General features: G+C 35.9%; 3 protein-coding genes across 3 annotated transcripts; 2 read left to right on the top strand and 1 right to left on the bottom strand.

Moving 5' to 3' along the window:
• The first annotated feature begins 5,241 nt into the window (after nucleotides 1-5,241).
• LOC117404455 (medium-chain specific acyl-CoA dehydrogenase, mitochondrial-like) lies at nucleotides 5,242-10,239 on the top strand. The gene is made up of 12 exons (XM_034007298.3): nucleotides 5,242-5,371; nucleotides 6,431-6,530; nucleotides 6,705-6,802; nucleotides 7,023-7,092; nucleotides 7,208-7,308; nucleotides 7,398-7,478; nucleotides 7,803-7,933; nucleotides 8,087-8,195; nucleotides 8,463-8,603; nucleotides 8,775-8,870; nucleotides 9,136-9,384; nucleotides 9,811-10,239. Exons 1-12 carry the CDS (start codon nucleotides 5,354-5,356, stop codon nucleotides 9,880-9,882), a joined length of 1,266 nt encoding a protein of 421 aa, XP_033863189.1. The 5' UTR covers nucleotides 5,242-5,353; the 3' UTR covers nucleotides 9,883-10,239.
• Nucleotides 10,240-11,495: 1,256 nt separating this feature from the next.
• LOC117411214 (geranylgeranyl transferase type-2 subunit beta-like) lies at nucleotides 11,496-15,603 on the top strand. Its single transcript, XM_059031356.1, has 7 exons — nucleotides 11,496-11,506; nucleotides 11,944-12,041; nucleotides 12,262-12,314; nucleotides 12,579-12,689; nucleotides 12,978-13,103; nucleotides 13,749-13,898; nucleotides 15,556-15,603. The coding sequence occupies exons 1-7, from the start codon at nucleotides 11,496-11,498 to the stop codon at nucleotides 15,601-15,603; spliced, it is 597 nt and encodes a 198-aa protein (XP_058887339.1).
• Nucleotides 15,422-17,298, bottom strand: LOC117411223 (ankyrin repeat and SOCS box protein 17-like). The gene is made up of 3 exons (XM_059031355.1): nucleotides 16,901-17,298; nucleotides 16,156-16,435; nucleotides 15,422-15,826 (listed from the first exon to the last, which is right to left on the bottom strand). The coding sequence occupies exons 1-3, from the start codon at nucleotides 17,296-17,298 to the stop codon at nucleotides 15,620-15,622; spliced, it is 885 nt and encodes a 294-aa protein (XP_058887338.1). The 3' UTR covers nucleotides 15,422-15,619.
• Nucleotides 17,299-20,448: the final 3,150 nt, after the last annotated feature.

Raw genomic sequence — 20,448 nt, 5'->3', positions numbered from 1 at the left:
ATGTACACCAGCAATGGCTGTGTGCCATTATGCTGTAATTGAGTCTACAAGGGACACCTTGGGTACTAAACATGTCTAGAACAGACACTTTTCCATTGATAGCAACTGCCTGTTCAAACCTGTAGGCATGCTATGATTTTTAACTTCTTTTTAACATTTGTTGTATTTGGTGCAATTGATTACAAGCACTACACACATATCAATTTGTTTTTGTTATTTAATGCCATATGCTGAAAGAAATGCAATATTTGTCAAATAATTTCATACTTCAGATGATGTCAAATCCTGGGTTTGTGTTAACAAACCATAAACTGTAACTTGGCAGTTTGTAAAACCCAGCTTGTATGCAAGGTAAAATATGCTTGTCATCTATTTCTTATACACCTTAATAAAAACTCTAGCATTTTAATGTGAACACAGGGGTCATTAATTGCAAAAGATATTTGCAAAAAAGACACAAGTAAGTGTGTGGTAGCTATATTGAAGAAGTAACAAAAGTAGAACAAACTTGTGAACATATGGGCACACGGTCAGCTCTTCATGGCTTAACTGAGATTCAATTAGGGTCTCCTGCACGAGGAACCAGATTGAGTTGGTAAGTAACCATTCAAAATGAATCAGATATTCAGCCGTAACTTTACTGACTCAACAGCATTTCGGAATAAACACAATCACATTCAATATTGCAAATGGTAGACTTCCTAAACCCCCTGATACTGTGAGGTAAACAACATACTAAATAGAAATTGTGTTTTTTTCAAAGATCAGCAGCATATTATGTGATCCCAAACTCAATGTCATGCAAGCTACTGAGGTCCTGGTGGGCAACATGATACCTCTCAGTCAGAGACACACATAAAAAATGCATTTGAGCATCACTTCTCATAAGTGAATAGCGAAGCCCTTACATGTGAACATGTCTCACTTAATAAGTATGCCTCAATCTCACTGCCTTTCAGGCCCTTACTCCTATTTGTATCCCACAGAGAACATGGCATGAAATGACATTGCAAACTAATATGTCAAGTAGAAAAGGGAAAGGGAAATACTGATGATTAAGTAAGCCTATTTGCATACAATTCTCATTTGGTTAATGATGCAGCCAGTAAGTAAAATGAGGTTCTGTTTCCAGCTACAGAAAGGTTAAGCTTGCTTCTTTCCTAAGGCAGCATAAGCCATTGTCTTTTTATGGCACATATCCCTCTTTGCTTAATGGATGTCATTTGGGTGAAGAAAAGGGGTTTGCTTTAATTTGCAGTACAAAACAATTACGACACTGTGAAAAATGACAACAAAAAAAAAATGTATAGCTTTTAGGTAACTTGTTACAATTTTACAGAAAGGTCAGTTTTCTCATAAGCAGAATATCTAGAGTTTTATTGATGTAAATAACTGCATTATTTAGCTCTACCTTTTATGTAGACCTCAAGGCTTTCCTTCTAAAAAAGGTTTAGCTTATATTGGTAGTTGGTACATTCCTCAGGCTGTTCAATCCAGCAGGTGGAAATAACAAATGATGCCTAGGTCAGATCTTGCAGCTGGATGTCAGTGAGCTTTATTTCTGGGTTGAAATGCACTTGGCAAGGCCCCCTGGCTACAATCAACCTGCTTTTATCAGCAGGCCTGTGCAATACAAGGCCACTTACCTGAGGGACAATATTGGTTGCAACAGCAAAGGAGGTTACCGTGTGATTTCTGTGTCATGCTAACCATAAAACCATAGCAAGGGAATAATAAGGCATGCTGATTTGGAAAATAGGTAACAGTCATTATATCGATCTCTAACCTTAACTTCAAATTTGATTTTGATATTGTTGTAAAAAATGATTATTGTGCAATGTTGAGCATCATATCCAAACCCTTTTGTTGGTGGTTCAGAGCGTCCACTAAAACGTGGATGCATTTTGCTACAGAGAGGTCTCCTAGGAGCTACTTAGGTTGTAAAGCATCTGGATTGAAGTTACTACAGACATGACTCCTCTGGCTCTTGGGTATAATTGTAGTGTTGTAAGCCTTGTCACTCAGGTTTGTCAGCAGTATCTGAGGTGGAATTCTCAACTCAAGCCTTTGTGCATATTACATGACACAAATTTTGACATTAGACAGGACAGCTTGTCAAGGGTATGTTGATATATACCGTATAAAACCACTTCACTATTCATTAAGAACATGACATCAATGCAAGATAAGGGACTGCAGTGTTCTCAGAAAGAACTACCATAGGCAATGGATCAGTACGGAAATATCCAAGGTTGGTTGGGTCTACACCTCACGTAATGTTAATATTCACATAGATAAGCAGCTTGCCAAAGAGAGTTCCAGAATCTGTGTCCTAGAAATACACTTTGTATATATGACACTCTTTGTAGGTAAAAGGTCATGACTGCTAATGTTATTGTTTATTACACAGATTGTCACTTACAGCTAACAAATATGAGGCCACAACAGCTTCTTCTATAAATGCAGAACTATAGCCATTACCTTTGCAGGTGCAGTAAATTCAATTGCATTTACACATTTTATTTTAATTGTTTCCCCTGTACCTGGTCATTTTTTTTCTAATTCTTTTACAAATATTACAGTTGAAACACCAATGTGTAAAGTGTATCATTAAGACAATAACAATAACAATTCAAATTTAAAAGTTAAGTTAGATACATATTATATAGATATAAACACATTTATTTTAAAATACATGAATAGATATGTAGCATAACATTTACAATTATTTGGAGCGAATGGATTCAATTTTGATTTATCCTGGTCAGTGGTTTCAAGGAGACAAAAGGGGTAAACACTTTCCATTTACTAATATTCAGATACTGTACTTAGTGCCACTGGGGGCCTGGTCATTGCTGTTAAGGGCTTGTAGCCAGAATATTCCATTTATAACTAGACTGTGAGATATACCTCATATTAAGCACATTGTGGATATGCATTGTATATACACTTTATAGGTTAAAATAACATGATTTTATTCTAGTCAGAAAATGGAAGATGAAAAAAGAAAATGCGATGCCTGTGGTTTCCAGGACTACACAGCAAGCTGAAGTGTCAGTTTTAATCCAGAAATAGCAGCTGTGTGGAGAGTATTCTTGTATGTTGTAGGTGTGAGTGGGAGGTTGGCTGATGGTGTAGTACTTGATAATGAGATCATTAGAAATGCAAGGCTGTAAATAAAAGTGTATTATTTGAGATGTGTGGGAACATTAGTATATAGCTTAACCATGGGCCTGCTTCAAGCGGTCAGTGGACATGCAAAACTGTAATCATGTTAATACATGTAGTGACTGTCGGTCTGCAAATAAAATGAACTATCGGCCATAAGTTTTAAATAAAAAAAATGAAAGTCATAGTACTGAAATTCGAGTATGAATCTCCAAAATAAATTATTAAGATAAACTTTTTTTTTTTTTTTTCGCAACGCGCCACCAACATTTTGAAGTAAGGAGACAAGTAACGAAATTGTGTTTTTTAAACTAGCCCTCCAAAACAGCGCTTATATTTAAGATGGCACTCTAGGCTGTAAAATATTTAGTTGCAATTTAGTTTAAATCAGAGAAATATCATTTTAAATAATGCCCTTTACTTTGACGTGTGCATGTCATTGACTGCATAAACATATATATATATTTTTTTATCTTTCACTGATTTATTCATTATTAGGGGAGACCCTGTCTTGTTCATTCAATGAAACAGTGTTGATAAAGATTATTATTTAAATACAGATGACTGCAGTCGATTGCAATGGTAATTATTACATATTATTATAGTTATTACATATTATTATAGTTATTACATATTATTATAGTTATCCACATCACACTGTATGACATTTCCCCAATAATAATGAATCTCAGTAGCTGAAAAAAGAAGCATAAGAGGAACATTTCTATGTGACTGGGTTCAGAAAATAATGATCAGGACTGCTTAAATCAATGTAGGAGTTTCCCAGCAGCAGATCTTGAAATGTATTTATTTGGAAGAAAAAAAACCCCACAAATATTATGCCTTAATTTGATTAAACCGAATAATGACGTTTATTACAACCTGCGCACGCATGACTGCACGGAGCTGCAGGGTTGGAGGAACCAGGCTGCAGAGATACCCTTTCACCCAGGGGTGCCCAATCCTGGTCCTGTAGGGCCGGTGTCCTCCTGGCTTTTGTTCCAACTGCCCCCTAAATTACTTAATTTGACCAATCAAGCACTTATTAGAAGCTTAATTGGTCTAATTAAGCAATTTAGTGTACAGTTGGAACAAAAACCAGGAGGGACACCGGCCCTCCAGGACCAGGATTGGGCACCCCTGCCACCCTTCTCTTGCAGGGGTGAGTTCTCCCGGGGTTGACAGTTTCGCCCTGGGTTGAAACTGGTAATGTGAATTTTCCAGTTCGCCGCAGGGCATCGCCGGGGCGAACAAGCGTGTGAAAAGCCCGTTTGATTCTGTTTCATTGATAATGTTTAAAAAAAAAAAAAAAAAACTCCTCATTTTTTATTCAAACCGAACAAAAAAGCGAGTTCAGTTAAATAATTTTCCCGGGATTTGACTCGTTGCAAAAATGATAAGTTTCCTCTTAATTACGATTTAATTAAATCAATTGAAGAACTCGCTGTTTGCGTTCGGTTTGAAATAAAATAAGGAGCTGCCTTTTTTTTTTTTTTTTTTTTACATTATCAATGAAACAGACTCACAGTCTCAATCAAATTACAGGAGAAAAAAAACTAAAGTGAACCTTTTTCACAATTAACACTTTTCCAAGTTACTGGTTAAATATTATATTCTTTATTTTGCTCTTTGATTTTTACTGTACTTTATAACTGCTGTTATCTGTAATGTGATATTTTGTAAGGTGAGACTCTGTATTGTGATATTTTGTAACAACTGTATGTCGCGCCCTGCATAAGGGCTAATAAATAATAATAATAATAATAATAATAATAATAATAATAATAATAATAATAATAATAATAATAATCAGTCAGCTCAAAAAAGGGACATCACGTGATCAAAAGTACATACCAAAACCGAGGACCTAATTGTTCTGCGTGATGGCCTCATAATCGAAAGGAATAGAAGAAAAAAAAAAACATGCACGATAAAAACAGCCAAACCGCCAATGACAATATTTACTCGATAGATGCTTTCAAAACAACCACATGGCTGCAAGCACTTATTCACAATATCAACGTTAAGCAACAGGGAAAATAGGGGAAAAGTCATCGAGCCTGTGATGTCTGAGACACGTGACATGAGGAACTGCTGTAATTGGTTAAATGTGGTGCCCGAGTAGGCCAAGGGGTTAGGACGATCAAGGTTTTGTCACAACACGACCAGAGGAAATTCTGCAGAGATGTTGAATTTCAGGAAGGTAAATTATAATATATTATGTTTGCAATAGTAAAAGCTAAAGTAAACAGTTGTGTCAGGCAATGTTGTTTCTGTTCTTTTACTCCCCCCTGTATTAAACTAAGTATGTAATGCCTTGCTTTCTTGTGCTGTGCGTATATATTTGTAAACAATTTCATACAGTGTAGCAGAATTTACTGTAATGATTAAATTGTCTGATTCAAATAAAAGTCACACGCGGGTGTTGCCAGGTTCTGTCCTCGGTTAGATACGCGTTGGCCACAATCTACTGTACATGTATTTAAATTATCGCATTGTGTACAAGGTCAGGCGGCCACCCTTGGTTCTGTTCTGACAGTGTTGCTTTCGTTCAGTGCAGTCGTGTCTGTGTAATGCAGCCCTAATACACCTGCTTCTTCAAATTGCATTTATTAATGAAAGCAGTTATTTGTGTAACTATTGCAGCGTGAAGTTTATAATCCTAAATGCAAGATTTGAAAGTTTGATTCCTGTCCACGGCGAAGTTGTAACTTTCTTATATACTCATCTGTCCTACCTTAGTGGTTTGGTTTCCTTTTTTATTATTATTATTATTTATTTCTTAGCAGACGCCCTTATCCAGGGCGACTTACAATTGTTACAAGATATCACATTATTATTTTTACATACATTTCCCCATTTATACAGTTGGGTTTTTACTGGAGCAATCTAGGTAAAGTACCTTGCTCAAGGGTACAACAACAGTGTCCCCCACTGGGGATTGAACCCACAACCCTCTGGTCCAGAGTCCAGAGCCCTAACCACTACTCCACACTGCTGCCACTTTTAGCTGCGAAATGGAAATTGGAATGGAGTTTATATTTAAAACTGAAGCTAAAGTTTATCACATCAACATGTACTCTGAACTGTTACATTGCAACTCATACAATGACACTCTCTTGATTCACACTGCCAGACAAGCGTTCTAAAGAAATAATCCTACGTTTTATGGGAGTGCCTTTTCGTCTTTCAGTTTAACCAGCATTAGGATAATAGGAATATCTGACACCTCGCTGAATACTTTGTTCTCCTCTTGCTACAGCTGTTCAGAGCCAGCACTCTGACAGGATTGAGATTGCAGCATACCAGTGCTCAGGCAGCCCCAAGTGCAGCTAAGGTGTCTCAAAGTGGTTTTAATTTTGGTAAGTAAAACTTTTCCAATTGTGGATGTTGTACTTCTCTTCATATTTTTCAGTACATTTTTAAATGATACAATTATGCATTTTGAATACATACCAATATATCTGTCTGATTTATACATTTGGTTTTATTAATGATGAGAATGCAATTAATGTCCAAAACAATTATGTTTGCAGAGCTCACCGAACAGCAGAAAGAATTTAAAGCTACCGCTAGAAAATTTGCCCGAGAGGAGGTAGTCCCTGCTGCGCCCCATTATGACAGAACTGGAGAGGTAAGTGCTGTATTCAGCTATTCCATGTGGAGTTGTTTCTCAGATATCCTGTGCTCTAACACAGAATAATAGAGATGCATGCTGCTTTGTGTTTTAAATCCTTTTTGATATCTTACTCTACAACTGACTTTTAAATATTCACTTTGCTATCAATCCTGTGACAGTATCATTTTGATTTGAAGGGCTGGGATATAACTGTTTTTTTTTTTTTTTCTTTTAGTATCCTGTACCTCTTATCAAGAGAGCCTGGGAGTTGGGTCTGATGAATTCTCACATTCCAGAAAAATGCGGTACAGTATATGTAATTATTTATTGTCTAATTCAGTTGGTATTGTGATTTATTAAACAACCTATCCCTGGGAGCTGAAGATTTTTAATTAAAATGTTCTTTTCTCATTGCTGTAGGTGGCATTGGACTGGGCATTTTTGATGCATGCCTCATAACAGAGGAGATAGCATATGGGTGTACTGGCGTTCAAACTGCTATTGAAGCAAATTCTTTGGGAGTAAGTTACATTCTTCCAATGAAACATCTATAAAAGAAATGATCCATAAGTTGTACTAGTATTTATGATTTTTTTTATTTTCTTAAAAGCAAATGCCAGTCATCATTGCAGGCAGTGAACAGCAACAAAATAAGTACTTGGGAAGAATGACGGAGGAACCTCTGATGTGTGTAAGTGTTCTGGAAACTTATATTATTATGGCAGACAGTGTTATAATGTGGTGTTCCATTTAGCTTGGGCTAGGATCCCCAATTGTTTGTGATACACACTATTTAACTTAGTATTGAACACATTCATGTACATACGCCACAATTGCTACTCATGCCAACATATGTGAACATAAATACAGTAATACATATGTAGTATATTGTGTGTCAAATGCAAAAGCTTTTAATAGTGTGGATAAATAATATTAAGTAGATCACATGTAAAAAAAAAAAAAGAAAACTGATGGGCTGTGTGTTTTGAACTCCATTGTTTTTTTTAACTCCAAGGCATACTGTGTGACCGAGCCAGGAGCTGGTTCAGATGTGGCGGGGATTAAGACCAGGGCAGAGAGAAAGGGTGACGAGTATATCATTAATGGGCAGAAGATGTGGATCACAAACGGTGGCAAAGCTAACTGGTAAATCCTGTATGCAAGTGCTTGTACTGTATGAGGCAGACTGTAATCCGTGTGCCTCTTTGAATATGTAGCTTGATGTTTAACAACACAGAGAACAGGACCAAAACAATCAAATGAAAGAAAACCAAAGTTTTTCCTTTTGTATGTATACAGGTATTTTCTCCTGGCTCGTTCCGATTCGGATCCCAAAACTCCAGCAAACAAAGCTTTCACCGGCTTCATTGTGGATGCTGATACCCCTGGAATCCAAGTTGGAAGAAAGGTAGAGAGACTACATACTTATAAGAAGTAACCACACAAAAACAAAACAAAGTTTATTTAATGAGGTAAATGCTGAAAGGTAAATGAGAAATGTTTATACCTTTTTAAACCTGTGAGGCAGGCATGCGTGATAGGTAACTAGAGAATGTAAAACAGATGAGAATCTGTTTTTCATTGATTCAGTCTTTTGTCTTAAAAAAAAAAAAAAAAAAAAAAAAAAAAAAAAAAATTCTGCATAGATAACTGATCCTGTTTTGTGTACTGTTAGGAAATGAATATGGGCCAACGCTGCTCTGACACAAGAGGAATTACATTTGAAGATGTAAGAGTACCCAAGGAAAACGTACTTATAGGAGAAGGAGCTGGTTTTAAAATTGCCATGGGAGCTTTTGATAAAACCAGACCTCCGGTGAGTACAGCAATTTCAAAATATTTGTACAAATAGAAAGGTACAGTAATAATGTAATTGAAACTATTTGAATTTCATATAGGTACACTGTACTTAACTTAAGTGATGCTTTCCGTTCGTCCGTCTTTTTAAAATGATTGTTTCATGCATAACAGACTAACGCAATTACAGGTTGCAGCTGGTGCAACAGGACTGGCACAGAGAGCATTGGATGAAGCAACAAAGTATGCTTTGGAAAGGAAGACATTTGGAAAATTCATTGCAGAAGTGAGTATTTTTGTGTTGTCCTCGATATTGTTATTATATAAGATGACACCCACGAAAGAAACATAACATTCTTTGAACAGCTCACAATACAATATTGACAGAAGTTATTTGTCCACTAGCCTCATCCTCTGTAACCCAACTGTAACTGTGGTTCATTTGCTTAAGCTGGATATGGTGTTAATTGATCATTCTCATACTCTGAATAATCATTTAAAGAGAACTGTAAGATTTAATAACTTTATATTTGTCATTCTCTCTGAAATAGCACCAGGCAGTCTCATTCTTACTGGCAGAGATGGCTATGAAAGTCGAGCTGGCCAGAATAGCTTATCAGAGGGCTGCCTGGGAAGTGGATGAAGGGCGAAGGAACACATACTATGCCTCCATTGCGAAGGCATTCGCTGGTGACATTGCAAACCAAGTTGCCAGCGATGCTGTCCAGGTCTTTGGAGGAAATGGGTTTAACAGTGAATACCCCGTAGAGAAACTGATGAGAGATGCCAAAATTTACCAGGTAACCTTAGTTTAATACATTACTACTGTGAAACCTGTTTTTATAACTAGGTATAGTATTAAATGACAGGCACATTGCCTAAAACTTTGCTAACACATTTTAGCACTTTATTGTACAGCACAATATAAAGTTTAAGTTGTGTTTGTGTAAACATTTACCATTTAAATACTGGGTTAAATATTGAAAACCACAATACATTAACTAAAGCAGATGACTTGGTTTGTGTTTATGGGGATATTAAAAATAACGTTTATGGTTGGCTGTTTGTTAATGCATTTGTATTTTGTTAAAACAAAATCTTGAATCTGGTAAATTGTGTAGTTCAGTACTTTTTTTTTTTTTTTTTTTTTTTTAACCTAAAACAATATTAACTTTTGTTGAAAGTTTCACTGGACACATCCGAATCAACAGAATGATTTCTTTCAGATCTATGAAGGCACTGCTCAGATCCAGAGGTTGATTATTGCACGTGAACACATTGCAAGATACAAACAGTAATAGGAACTACCTGAGCATCAAAGTTTGTCTTCCCATTTAATGTTCTGGGTTTTTTTTGTATGTATGTAAACTAAACGACTGTTGATCTAAATTTTAAAATTGCTACCTCTTTTCAAGGGTTTATGGTCTTCCATAAAAACAGATTTGATTTTATTCAATTGGAATTGTGTACCAAATACAAAAAAAAACAACTTTTGGATCAATGCTGATATATCTAAGTGCTTTTGTTTGTTTAGATTTTTTTTTTTTTTTTCTTAAAACAACTCAAAGAATGTATTAAGTACGGTTTTTAGTTCTGTGATGGAACTGAAAAAAACAAACATAATTTGTGCATTGGAATAAATAAATATAAACATTGTTTGTGTCTTGTGTTTTTTATAACCACCCTGTTGACACTTAGGTCATGGTCTAATTAAGCATCACTTTGAGGAGTGGTTATGTTTCTATGATCACAACTACTGCAAGTTAAAAGGTAGAAAGCAAAGTCAAGTAGACAAAGACTTAAACTGGTATTTTCATCAGTGTTACATTTGCGCATTTTTTAACAAGAAGTTAAGTTTTTACGTTATGTATTGGGATAGTGCACTGTGCTGTTGGTGTACTACACAGCTTCGTAAAGAGAGAACTGTTAACTGTAATTCTAAACAACCAGAGTTTAGCGAGGGCCAGCAACTCCTTAGTAATCGACAAGGGTAGTTTATTGTAGGAAGGTTACAAAGCTGATGCCATTCTGGCTCCACCGTAGTCAGCTTGGGCAGCCAAGACAAGATTATTCAACACCAGCAACTGGTATTTAGTTTACGGGCTACTTCATAACAACATGTTCACGATGTCTTACAAAGTAAACCATATCATATGTGTAACGCTCTAGATCAATCGACCCTACTCTGAAACAGCAAATCCCGAAGTTTTTCACCTGCTTGTTTCGGAATGTGTGTCTGCTTTGTTCTGACGTACAAAAAGTGCGACTTGTTTTGTGACGACAATTTGCATCATTCAAGAATGGTAGAATAACTGATTCAAATGCTATTGTTTTGTATTGTAGTGTAATATATATTTTTTTGGTTTACTGTTTAGAAAGTACGATTTACAACAAGAACAGTAGTGCTGTAGTAATACTTAAACTCGTTCTAGATATTTTTTTATGTGCAATAAATTTGACTCGCCAACAAGAATTATGTTAATTATTAAACATAATGATAATAATAATAATGATAATAATAATAATCCAACTGAGAATAAAAAGAAGAAAAATAATTTGTATTTAGAATTAAAAAGCAACCGTGTTATACATTATGTATTTACTCATTCACCAGATTTAGGAAACAGGACCAGCTCGCTGGCATATATGTTTGTGGTTATCTAGCCTTTGTAAAATGTCAGTGAGTAATTGATTTTAGCTGTTGCTACACTTAACATGCAACATTAACGTGTGTGATCAGAGTTTTTATGGACTGAATTAAATGAAAGTTAATGATGCAGTTATTGATGTATAATGCTGCACAGGGGGCCCCATAATTAGATTTAATCAGGGCCCACGTTGTGAAAAAAAAAATTTGCTGCCAGATTGTACTCCAGGGTTCTAAATTGGCAACAAGAAGGGCAAGGCCAAAATGGTAAATTTGTAGAGGCCAAGGCCAAAGTGTAATATGTTGTTTAATTTTGCTTAGGATTCATATATAAAGCTAATTATTGGCTACAGAAAGAAACAACACAGTTTAATTTAATAATAACTTTTATTTATTCAGAAAATGCTTGTTTTTGTTTTTGTTAACCAGTAGTTTAGACAGGGATCCAGACTAACTTTTTGCCAAAGTTTGAGGAGCCAATGGCTCTTCGGCCAGAAACTGCTTAAAACATAACAACTTGTTAAGACAATGCAGTGATAGTAAAACAGTAAGGTATGTTAGTACTGACTTCTTTGTTGCCTCATTCTGTTGAATAGGTGATCTATGCAGCTGATGACTGCAATGAACTCCGCATTTTGTATTTAATGTTTTGCAAGTGTTGTGTAGGGAATTGGTGACGCAGCTTTAATTGTGTCCAGTTGTTTTATTTTAGTTTATATGACAGTCTCAGTGCAATAGATGTAGATAAAGTTGATGAATATGTGAAGGGACTGCAACAAGAAGATGGATCCTTTGCTGGGGACAAATGGGGTGAGGTTTGAATTTCAAGTATATGTGATTATTAGAATTGTGTTATGTTGTGTTAACTATTGCTTGTTCTGTACCAGAACCAAACTTCATCACTCTTAAATTGGCTGGATAAGACATGCATGTGTTAATATACCACAGAAACGTTATCCCATCTCCATATATATTTAAACTAAAACTAAAAATGTATATATTTTAAAAGAAGAATTTTTGTTTCTAACAGGTGAAATAGACACAAGGTTCTCTTTCTGTGCAGTAGCAACACTTGCTTTACTGGTAAGGTACCTTTTTTAATTAAACTTTTTGTTGAGAACTAACCTTTATCCTTTTAAGAGACTGATATGTGTGAACCGTCCTCTAAGAAGAATGGAAGTACATTGGAATGGCATGGTGGGGCAAATGAGAGCCATATCCTGTAACAGGTTCCACAGTATGAAGAGCCCCCTTATAACGAGGGAGCACAGTTCTTGTTTTTTTCCTGTTGTATCCATTGTTATTTTGTATTGAAGCCATACAGAATGCAGTAATGATGTTTTTCAGGGAAAACTGGATGCTATTAATGTTGACAAAACTATAGAGTTTGGCTTGTCCTGTATGAACTTTGATGGAGGGTTTGGCCGCAGACCAGGCTCTGAATCTCATGCAGGGCAGGTGTGTATTGTACAGTGTGCAGCATCATTATCAATTTTTTTTTTTCTTCTTCTTGGATTTAATAATGTAGATGTTTATAAAACAGGGCACATAAACATGCAACTGTATTTATCCATGAATTCATATGTAGCAAAAATATTGCAGATGCTTTTATTAAAGAATCAGTGCAATAGTACTGTTTGTAGGAGGTGAATTCATTAAATATTTTATTAATGTTATAGAAAGACATGGGCAGCATCATGTCTGAGTGAAGATTGAAGTGGATAACTGTGATGGTCCTTTTTTCAGATTTGCTGCTGTACGGGATTTTTATCTATAACAGGCCAGCTGCACCAAATAAAAGCAGACTTGCTGGGCTGGTGGCTATTTGAAAGACAGCTACAATCTGGAGGGCTGAATGGGCGGCCAGAGAAGGTAGCTAGATAATTGGTATTCTATTTTAGAAAAGCCAGTTTGAAGACCCATTAATGCAAAGTCAATTCTGTGAATCTGGCAAGCAGTCATCAAATCTGGCTTTTATTATTATTATTACTTAACAAACACCCTTTTCCAGGGCGACTTACAATTATTACAAGATATCACATTACTTTTACATAGTTACCCATTTATACAGTTGGGTTTTTATTGGAGCAATCTAGGTAAAGTACCTTGCTCAAGGGTACAGCAGCAGTGTCCCCCACCTGGGATTGAACCCACGACCCTCCGGTCAAGAGTCCAGAGCCCTAACCACTACTCCACACATTAAGCACAGAAAATGTCTTTCCCATTTTATATACAATAAAAGGTGCAATATGGAGGCATCCAAAAGTGAAAATAATCTTCATTGTTTCTTTTATTTAAAAAAAAAAAAAATCTGTTTAGCTTTGTAAAATTATAATCGTTTATATTGCTGAAGTACTGTACTGCGATTAGACAAATGTTGATTTGTAATGATAGTGGTATTATCTTTTTTCATTTGAACGTGAATTGCAGAAAGCATTCTGTTTTGTATTTTCATAAATCATGTCTGCCCTTTCCAGAGGGAATCAAACTTTTCATATTATTATTTTAATATTGCAGTTACCAGATGTTTGTTATTCATGGTGGGTGCTTGCTTCATTGAAAATTATTGGAAGAATCCACTGGATTGACAAAAACAAACTAAGCAGATTTATCTTGGCCTGCCAGGATGAGGAGACTGGGGGGTTTGCTGACAGGCCTGGAGATATGGTAAGTACTCTACTGTAACAAATTAGTTCTCTCCAATAGCAAATATGCTTACCTGAGGTTCTGTATACTGTGTGAATACAAAAAAACCCTTGCACTACTTTAAGAGGAGCAGCGATGTCCTGGTACAATTCCAGTGCAGGTCATGGTGAATTTCAACTGCACTGGCATTAAGAAATAATAAACTTTTTTTTTTTGTTAATGTTTCAAACTACAAATAATGTTTGTTTGCAAGGCCTTAACCCCGGTGTGCACAAAAGTTGTATCTGATTAGGTTTGTAACATGAACAGTTTGTGTGTGTGTTTTTTTTTTTTTTTTTAAATAACATTTAGTGGAGCCAAGGCTTAAGATCACAATGTATAATGCTAAGTCATCGTGCAGTGGTGTGGTAGTTTTGAGAATAAACAGGCAATTCTGAAACCGCTGCCTTCATGATTACACACCAAAAAGGTAAGATTTCTGTCTCAAAATTTTAAAATTCAATGTTAAAGCACACCTTTTTACTTCCTTTAGCAAGCTTCAAGTGTATTAGCACCTCTAACAATGGCCTATGTTTGTGTATGCAGCAGATACACTGTGTTTGTTCGAAATATAATCTGACACCTACAAAAGCCTGAGGGTTACCCTTATTGAGAGAAGAAGCATATTGAATTACAAATTAAATTTATTGTTTTGTGTCAGCGCAGTTGTGTGAGTGTGACATTATGGAACAGATATATTTTTCCTCTTGGCAAGTTTATTTGGAATGTATATATTTTAATGCAGCTACATCTGCTTAATTGAAGAGCTACAATGGAGTGCTGCTTGCCATCAGCAGAAGGAACTTATACACTTCACACTATCTAAACAATGCGAACTGCAAACATCATCATCTTTTGAAGTATGACTAGACTATAAATAAGCTTTTTGTTTGTGTTTTTAAGTTATGGTAATTTACATATAATTTTCATGAAATGCTAGCTAACAAATATCAGACAATAATATCTGTACAATCGCACTGGTTTCCATGGGCTTCACAGTGTTCATGTGTGTTGGTTTTATAGGAGGAATGTAGGGGAAAGGTTGTTTTATTAACAATGCATACACATATTTTATATAGATGTTTCTGGCAATTATGGACTTAGGCACTTTATTATAAAAAAAATATAAAAACTGATGCTTATTGTAATGAATTCAGTTTTTCTCTTTGTTCACTTTTAAATGTATTACCTTAAAATAACAACAATTAACCTTACATGATAACTTTTAAAGTCCAGTTTCACTATGCATTTTATGTAACACCTTTTCTGAAAATAATTTGCAGTTGTATCTAGAAAACCTGGATTTCCTGCCTCAAGCTGGGTATAGTTGGTGAGATGGCTTCTTTGCCTGTCACCTGGATTTCCTATCTCATGCTGGGTATAGTTGGTGAGATGGCTTCTTTGCCTGTCACCTGGATTTCCTGTCTCATGCTGGGTATAGTTGGTGAGATGACTTCTTCGTCTGTCATGTGCAGGGTCTGATGTTTGCTTGCTTGTGGTTTTGATGAATTTCTATTAAATATAGATCAAAAGCTTTGTTAGACCACCAATGCATGCATTTTAACAATAATCATCATCTAATAATAATGTGTGACAAAGTAAATACAAATCGGTTTTATTTTTTTATTGTTGCGTTTAGTTTATTCGGATCTCCCTCGAAGTTGGGGTTGGCTCATTGTCTGCTTAGTTGATTGAAATCCTCTTCAGGTGTCCAAGTTTAAGAAGCTGTGGAGAGCTCTTGGGACAGGTAGTCCATAGATCCCATCTGGGAGCCTGTTGTAGGTTAACAAGCAGTTTCGTACGGTCACTCTACACAGGTGCACAAGCTCACATGGTTCTTTGTAGCGGGTTGGAGGTATGCAGTCTTTCCAGTCAGCAATGAGAGGATGACGTCCAAAACCAATCTGAGTCTGCAAAACCGACAGATTAGTTGTTTAAAATCCCATCTAAACATACTGTAAAATAGTTCACTATAGAATACTTTTTGATGTTGGAGCAACAGAACTTCAAACCACCCAGACTGATTGCAAACACTATGAAAGGTGAGGTAAAAGCCTGTTCATATTTACCTCTTAAGTCTATTTGTTGTTTTTTTTTGGTTTAATTTCCTATTACAATCTTCTGTATGTTTGAGATTTACACAGTGTAGGAATGGCAAGCATTGGTTCCTTTACAGTTCCTAACTATACCTCATTTCAGAATAAATCATTTCTATTCTGTATAGAGGAATTCTGCCTACCTCAATGTCTGTGATAGATATGTGGGTGAGCACCCTGGCACACAAAGCTACACAGGCTCTAGCATCCTCAATGATATCAGTGAAATCCAGGTCATCCAGAATTCTTACTCTTGGGGGGTAGAAGAGTACAGTGAGCACAATGTAATTCGGGGTAATCTCCCTCTCCAGCAGCCCATATTGCAGAAGGATCTTCAGTATGTTATGTTGCCTGGTCTGGGCTACATAATGTAAAGGTGTTACACCACTAAGAGGGCTTGGACTGTAAACTGGTGTGAAGGGTCTATAAACAAGAGTTGGAAACAAATTTTAGTACAAATATGGCCAGAACACTTACTGTATTTAATAATCTTCTTGTTCATTTGATCACACATTAAAATAGGTCCATGTACATGATAAATTAATGGAGAAAGAAAGTTTATAGTATAAAAATTTACTCCATATAAAATATATGGAAACATGATATTTGTTAGACGGAATTCATGAATTATGTTATTTACAGTATTGTCGTATATGTATTTATTTATTTAAAATTTAAACCACCACCTGTGGCGCAATGGACAAGCATGTGTTTGTTTCTGTTTGCTGTACCTAAAGTAGGCAATCAAGTAGATAAATTCATGCATACATGTGTAAGTGTAACTTGATGATTTCAAGGTTAGCTGTGCATGTTCTCATTTGTGTAAAGTTATTAATATTACTGTTTTTTCTTATCTACAGTATTTTATTAGATTGACACTGCTGTTACCTCCATATGAGTGCCAGGTTATTGGTTTTGTCCTGAAGAAAATCTGAAGTCTTCTCCATTAGTTTCTTCACAAAGTTAGGGTTTCCCCGCCGAGCAAATACCCAATAAAGAATGGTGTTAATGCATATTTCAGTGAACTCGAGATAGAAGTGCACATCAAGGCGCTGGCGAGCATCCTGTACGAAGCCGATGTAATCTGAGATCAATGCCTCGAACTGATCCAAATCAGCGTTTCTCAATAGTTTGGCCAAGGTCCTATAAATCCGTGGTTCATAACTCTGATACCCCCATTGGCCTGGGAACTGGTATAGTGGTCTCCTCCCTATCCTCTCCACCAAATCACAAAACACGTTTGTTTTCACGCAGTTTGAAGCTGTTGGGTCAGCACTGTCAGACATCCCTGCTAGAAATGCAGCAGTGCCTACGAAGTGACATCACAATACTGTAATAATATTGTTGGTGCTGCTGATGCAGATTTTAATGTAGGACGTACCGTATTTGAAATGTGAAACTAAAACATGTTTTTAATTTCTTTCCCGCCGATAAAAACTCAAAAGTAAGATCTGAAATGCTAATGCTTAGTTGATTATAGTACCGTTGCGCCACACTGCGGGTCTTATATAAACTCTCATCAGAATGTAATCAGTAATATACATCCTGGGAGGTGGTAAAGCCGGACCAAAGCAAAACTGCCCGCTCGGCCTTTAAGGGGGCGTGATCTTCATAAAACGCACATCAAAGTATTACTCCATTATCATTATACCAGTTTCCCATTTTTTTTAAATGAATGCTTCCGTACCAAAACTATGCTAATTATCACTTTCTGTTTCTTGGTGCTGTAAGAATCATGAACATCTAAAACAGACCCCTCATAATATTCAATTCATGTAATTGTAGGTGTCTAAACAGCTCAAATACCATAACCTGGACAAAACAATAGAAAATACATTCCAACATTGCAACATTATTACCACCACTCGAGTGCCAGGTTATTGGTTTTGTCCGGAAGGTAATCTGAAGTCTTCTCCATTAACACCCTGTATAGAATGGTGTTGGTGCATACTTCAGTGAATTCTAGAGAGAAGTTCACTTCAAGTGTAGAGTGATGTGCCCTCTGCGCAAAGCTGATGCTCTCTGTAATTAATGAGTCAAATTCTTCCACATCAACAACTCTCAATGTTTGGGCCAACGTTGTGTAAATTTGGTACCGATAGTTTTGATACACGCATTAGCCTGGCAATTGATCGAGTACAAAAAGTCGAACACATTGCTTTTCGACTTTTTGTACAACCTGCAACTGCTGTTGTACTTAATAGCCATCTACTACAAGAAGCTCAGTTGGGCATGTGGCAGTGGGTGACATCACAGTACTGTGCATACAATATCATATGATGGTTGTGGTCATTTTGTACTGGTTCTAATTGCATGCAGTCCATTTACTATTGAGCTAATGCTGTATGAACATTTAAGGTGGCACTTTGCCTTGGGGCACTTTTTCACAAAGCTTTAACTAATTGGATGTTTACAAATGATTTCAAGAATAATATGACATTGTTTACAAATATATTTTTAAAAATAAATTAAAACGAACTGAGCTGGCGGTTTTATGCCACCGTGTGGCCACTCGGATGTATAAGCATCTCAATACTTTAATTATTGCACAGTATACTTACTGCAGAGAATTGTTCTGGTTCATGCTTTTTCCTGCTGGACAGTGACAGACTTGCCCAATACATTGCATTAGAGCAGTGCCGTAGTTTATAAACTTCTCTACAACAATGATTAGAATACCATTAAAACTAAGGCGCCTCACCTGTAAAGTGCTAGTTGCATGAAGTCTTTTCACTTGAATTATATAATAGGCTCAATTAATTACGCATTCACTCCAGTGTAAAGTTTGCAGCATATTTTAATGATCTAAACAGCGATGAATCTAAATACCCCTGTCTATTCCTGGTATCCCTCAAGGATTCATTTTTTGATCACTTAATAACACACTACAAACAATACAAATACAGTGGAATAAGTCAGGGTTATAAATTGTAGGCCACCAGTATTTAACCTATATAGTTTCAATATATTTTTAACTACTTTTCAACAAGAGCCATTTTATAGATTTAACACATGTTTTTATGTCCACATTTAGACATAAGGGGTTAAATCGAGTTATGTTTTAGATCATTAAAAAAAAAAAAGTTTTCTGTACATACCTTAATGACTATTTCTTGCTAGTTCTGTACAGTACATCATTCCAGATAGTAGAACTGGGCATGCTTGGCAAATCTGTAACCACCCCAGGGCAATATTGCACATGAGCATCTAAATGGACTTATTCTAATTATAATGAAGTGAATACTAGGGATACAGGAAATGTTTCTGAAAGAATAAGGTCATTCTGTTACTCTCAGTGTAGGCTCTCCCTGAAGCACACCTGAACTGTATGTAGCTGTATGTCCCCACACAGTAATTAGTTTGCCAGGGCAAGCCAGTCTTCAGATATTAGGTTCTTCAAAGTAATTCTATTACAACAACTGATAGTAAATTAACCAGAATATAACACTTCGAAGGCCAAGCATGTTAGCTGCAGTGAGATCTTTCAGTAAAGGATCATTTTTTTCACAAGTTGTGTTTTATTCCAGCTTGAAGGCAGTTCCTTCTAGGTAGTTATTTTTTTTTTATCCTTTATACTGTATTTGCCTTTTATTAAAGTTTCCATGCTTTATTTCATGATTTTGGATAATCATGCTTTTGCCTACAGTAAGCTCATATATATGCATTAGAAAATAGCACATTATAGTCAAAGGTAAATAATAACACAAAATCATTTATTGTTTTTTTTTTTTAAACAATAAATGTGTTAAACAGGCTTCCTTATGCTTTGTCATGACTGACAATTATTCTCCGGGCTTTCACTTTCCTATAGTCAATTATTAAAATCATTTCAGAATATTTAATTATATTTCAATTTCACAAAACCATATTTTTAAATACAATACATTGTGAGGGTTGTGTTATTTGTGGCAATATGCTAACCAATGCAAAACGAATGAACTTTTTAGAGGTTTCACATATTCTTTTATTATTATTATTATTATTTGAAATGGGAATTTGGTTATTTATGTACCTTATTTAGTTAAGGCCTCCACTAGATGGCAGTAAAAAAGTGACTCATGTTTAAAAGTGCTCTGTTCTTGAACAATAGTAGATGGCTGCAGTATGTCTGTGTAACAACTTTCTTATTACAGTAGTTGTGTGTGTTTTTTTAATTTTTTTTCTTTGTACTATGAGCGTAATAATTTAGTCCAGGTCAGCTTGCATGCTAATCAATATATAGGATGCAAGATAAACCTGTCAGAAAACAATACTGATTGGTATAGGCAACAGTGATAGACACATTAAAGGGCTATCTGACCAGAACCATCCATTCCAACCAGATAAATAAGGCCATTGGGCTATGTCCTTGTAATTTCCATCAATGTTTCCCTCTAGCTGAAAAAGTAATTGGATTGAGAAAAGGACATTGATAGTGCATCCTACACACCATTCCA

The sequence above is a fragment of the Acipenser ruthenus genome, chromosome 10, assembly GCF_902713425.1.
Source record: "Acipenser ruthenus chromosome 10, fAciRut3.2 maternal haplotype, whole genome shotgun sequence".
Classification (NCBI taxonomy): domain Eukaryota; kingdom Metazoa; phylum Chordata; class Actinopteri; order Acipenseriformes; family Acipenseridae; genus Acipenser; species Acipenser ruthenus.
Note: the sequence above shows the minus strand (reverse complement) of the source record. Positions and strands in the feature narration are given on the sequence as shown.

Coding starts and splice junctions, on each gene's coding strand:
- LOC117411214 (XM_059031356.1), top strand. Junction 12,690..12,977: donor CTGAATCTCATGCAGGGCAG/GTGTGTATTGTA, acceptor TCCTTTTTTCAG/ATTTGCTGCTGTACGGGATT. Junction 13,104..13,748: donor TGAATGGGCGGCCAGAGAAG/GTAGCTAGATAA, acceptor TTAATATTGCAG/TTACCAGATGTTTGTTATTC.
- LOC117411223 (XM_059031355.1), bottom strand. CDS start 17,298: ATGTCTGACAGTGCTGACCCAACAGCTTCAAACTGCGTGAAAACAAAC. Junction 16,436..16,900: donor AACCTGGCACTCATATGGAG/GTAACAGCAGTG, acceptor TCTTGTTTATAG/ACCCTTCACACCAGTTTACA. Junction 15,827..16,155: donor TATCTATCACAGACATTGAG/GTAGGCAGAATT, acceptor TCGGTTTTGCAG/ACTCAGATTGGTTTTGGACG.
- LOC117404455 (XM_034007298.3), top strand. Junction 8,196..8,462: donor GAATCCAAGTTGGAAGAAAG/GTAGAGAGACTA, acceptor GTGTACTGTTAG/GAAATGAATATGGGCCAACG. Junction 9,385..9,810: donor GAGATGCCAAAATTTACCAG/GTAACCTTAGTT, acceptor GATTTCTTTCAG/ATCTATGAAGGCACTGCTCA.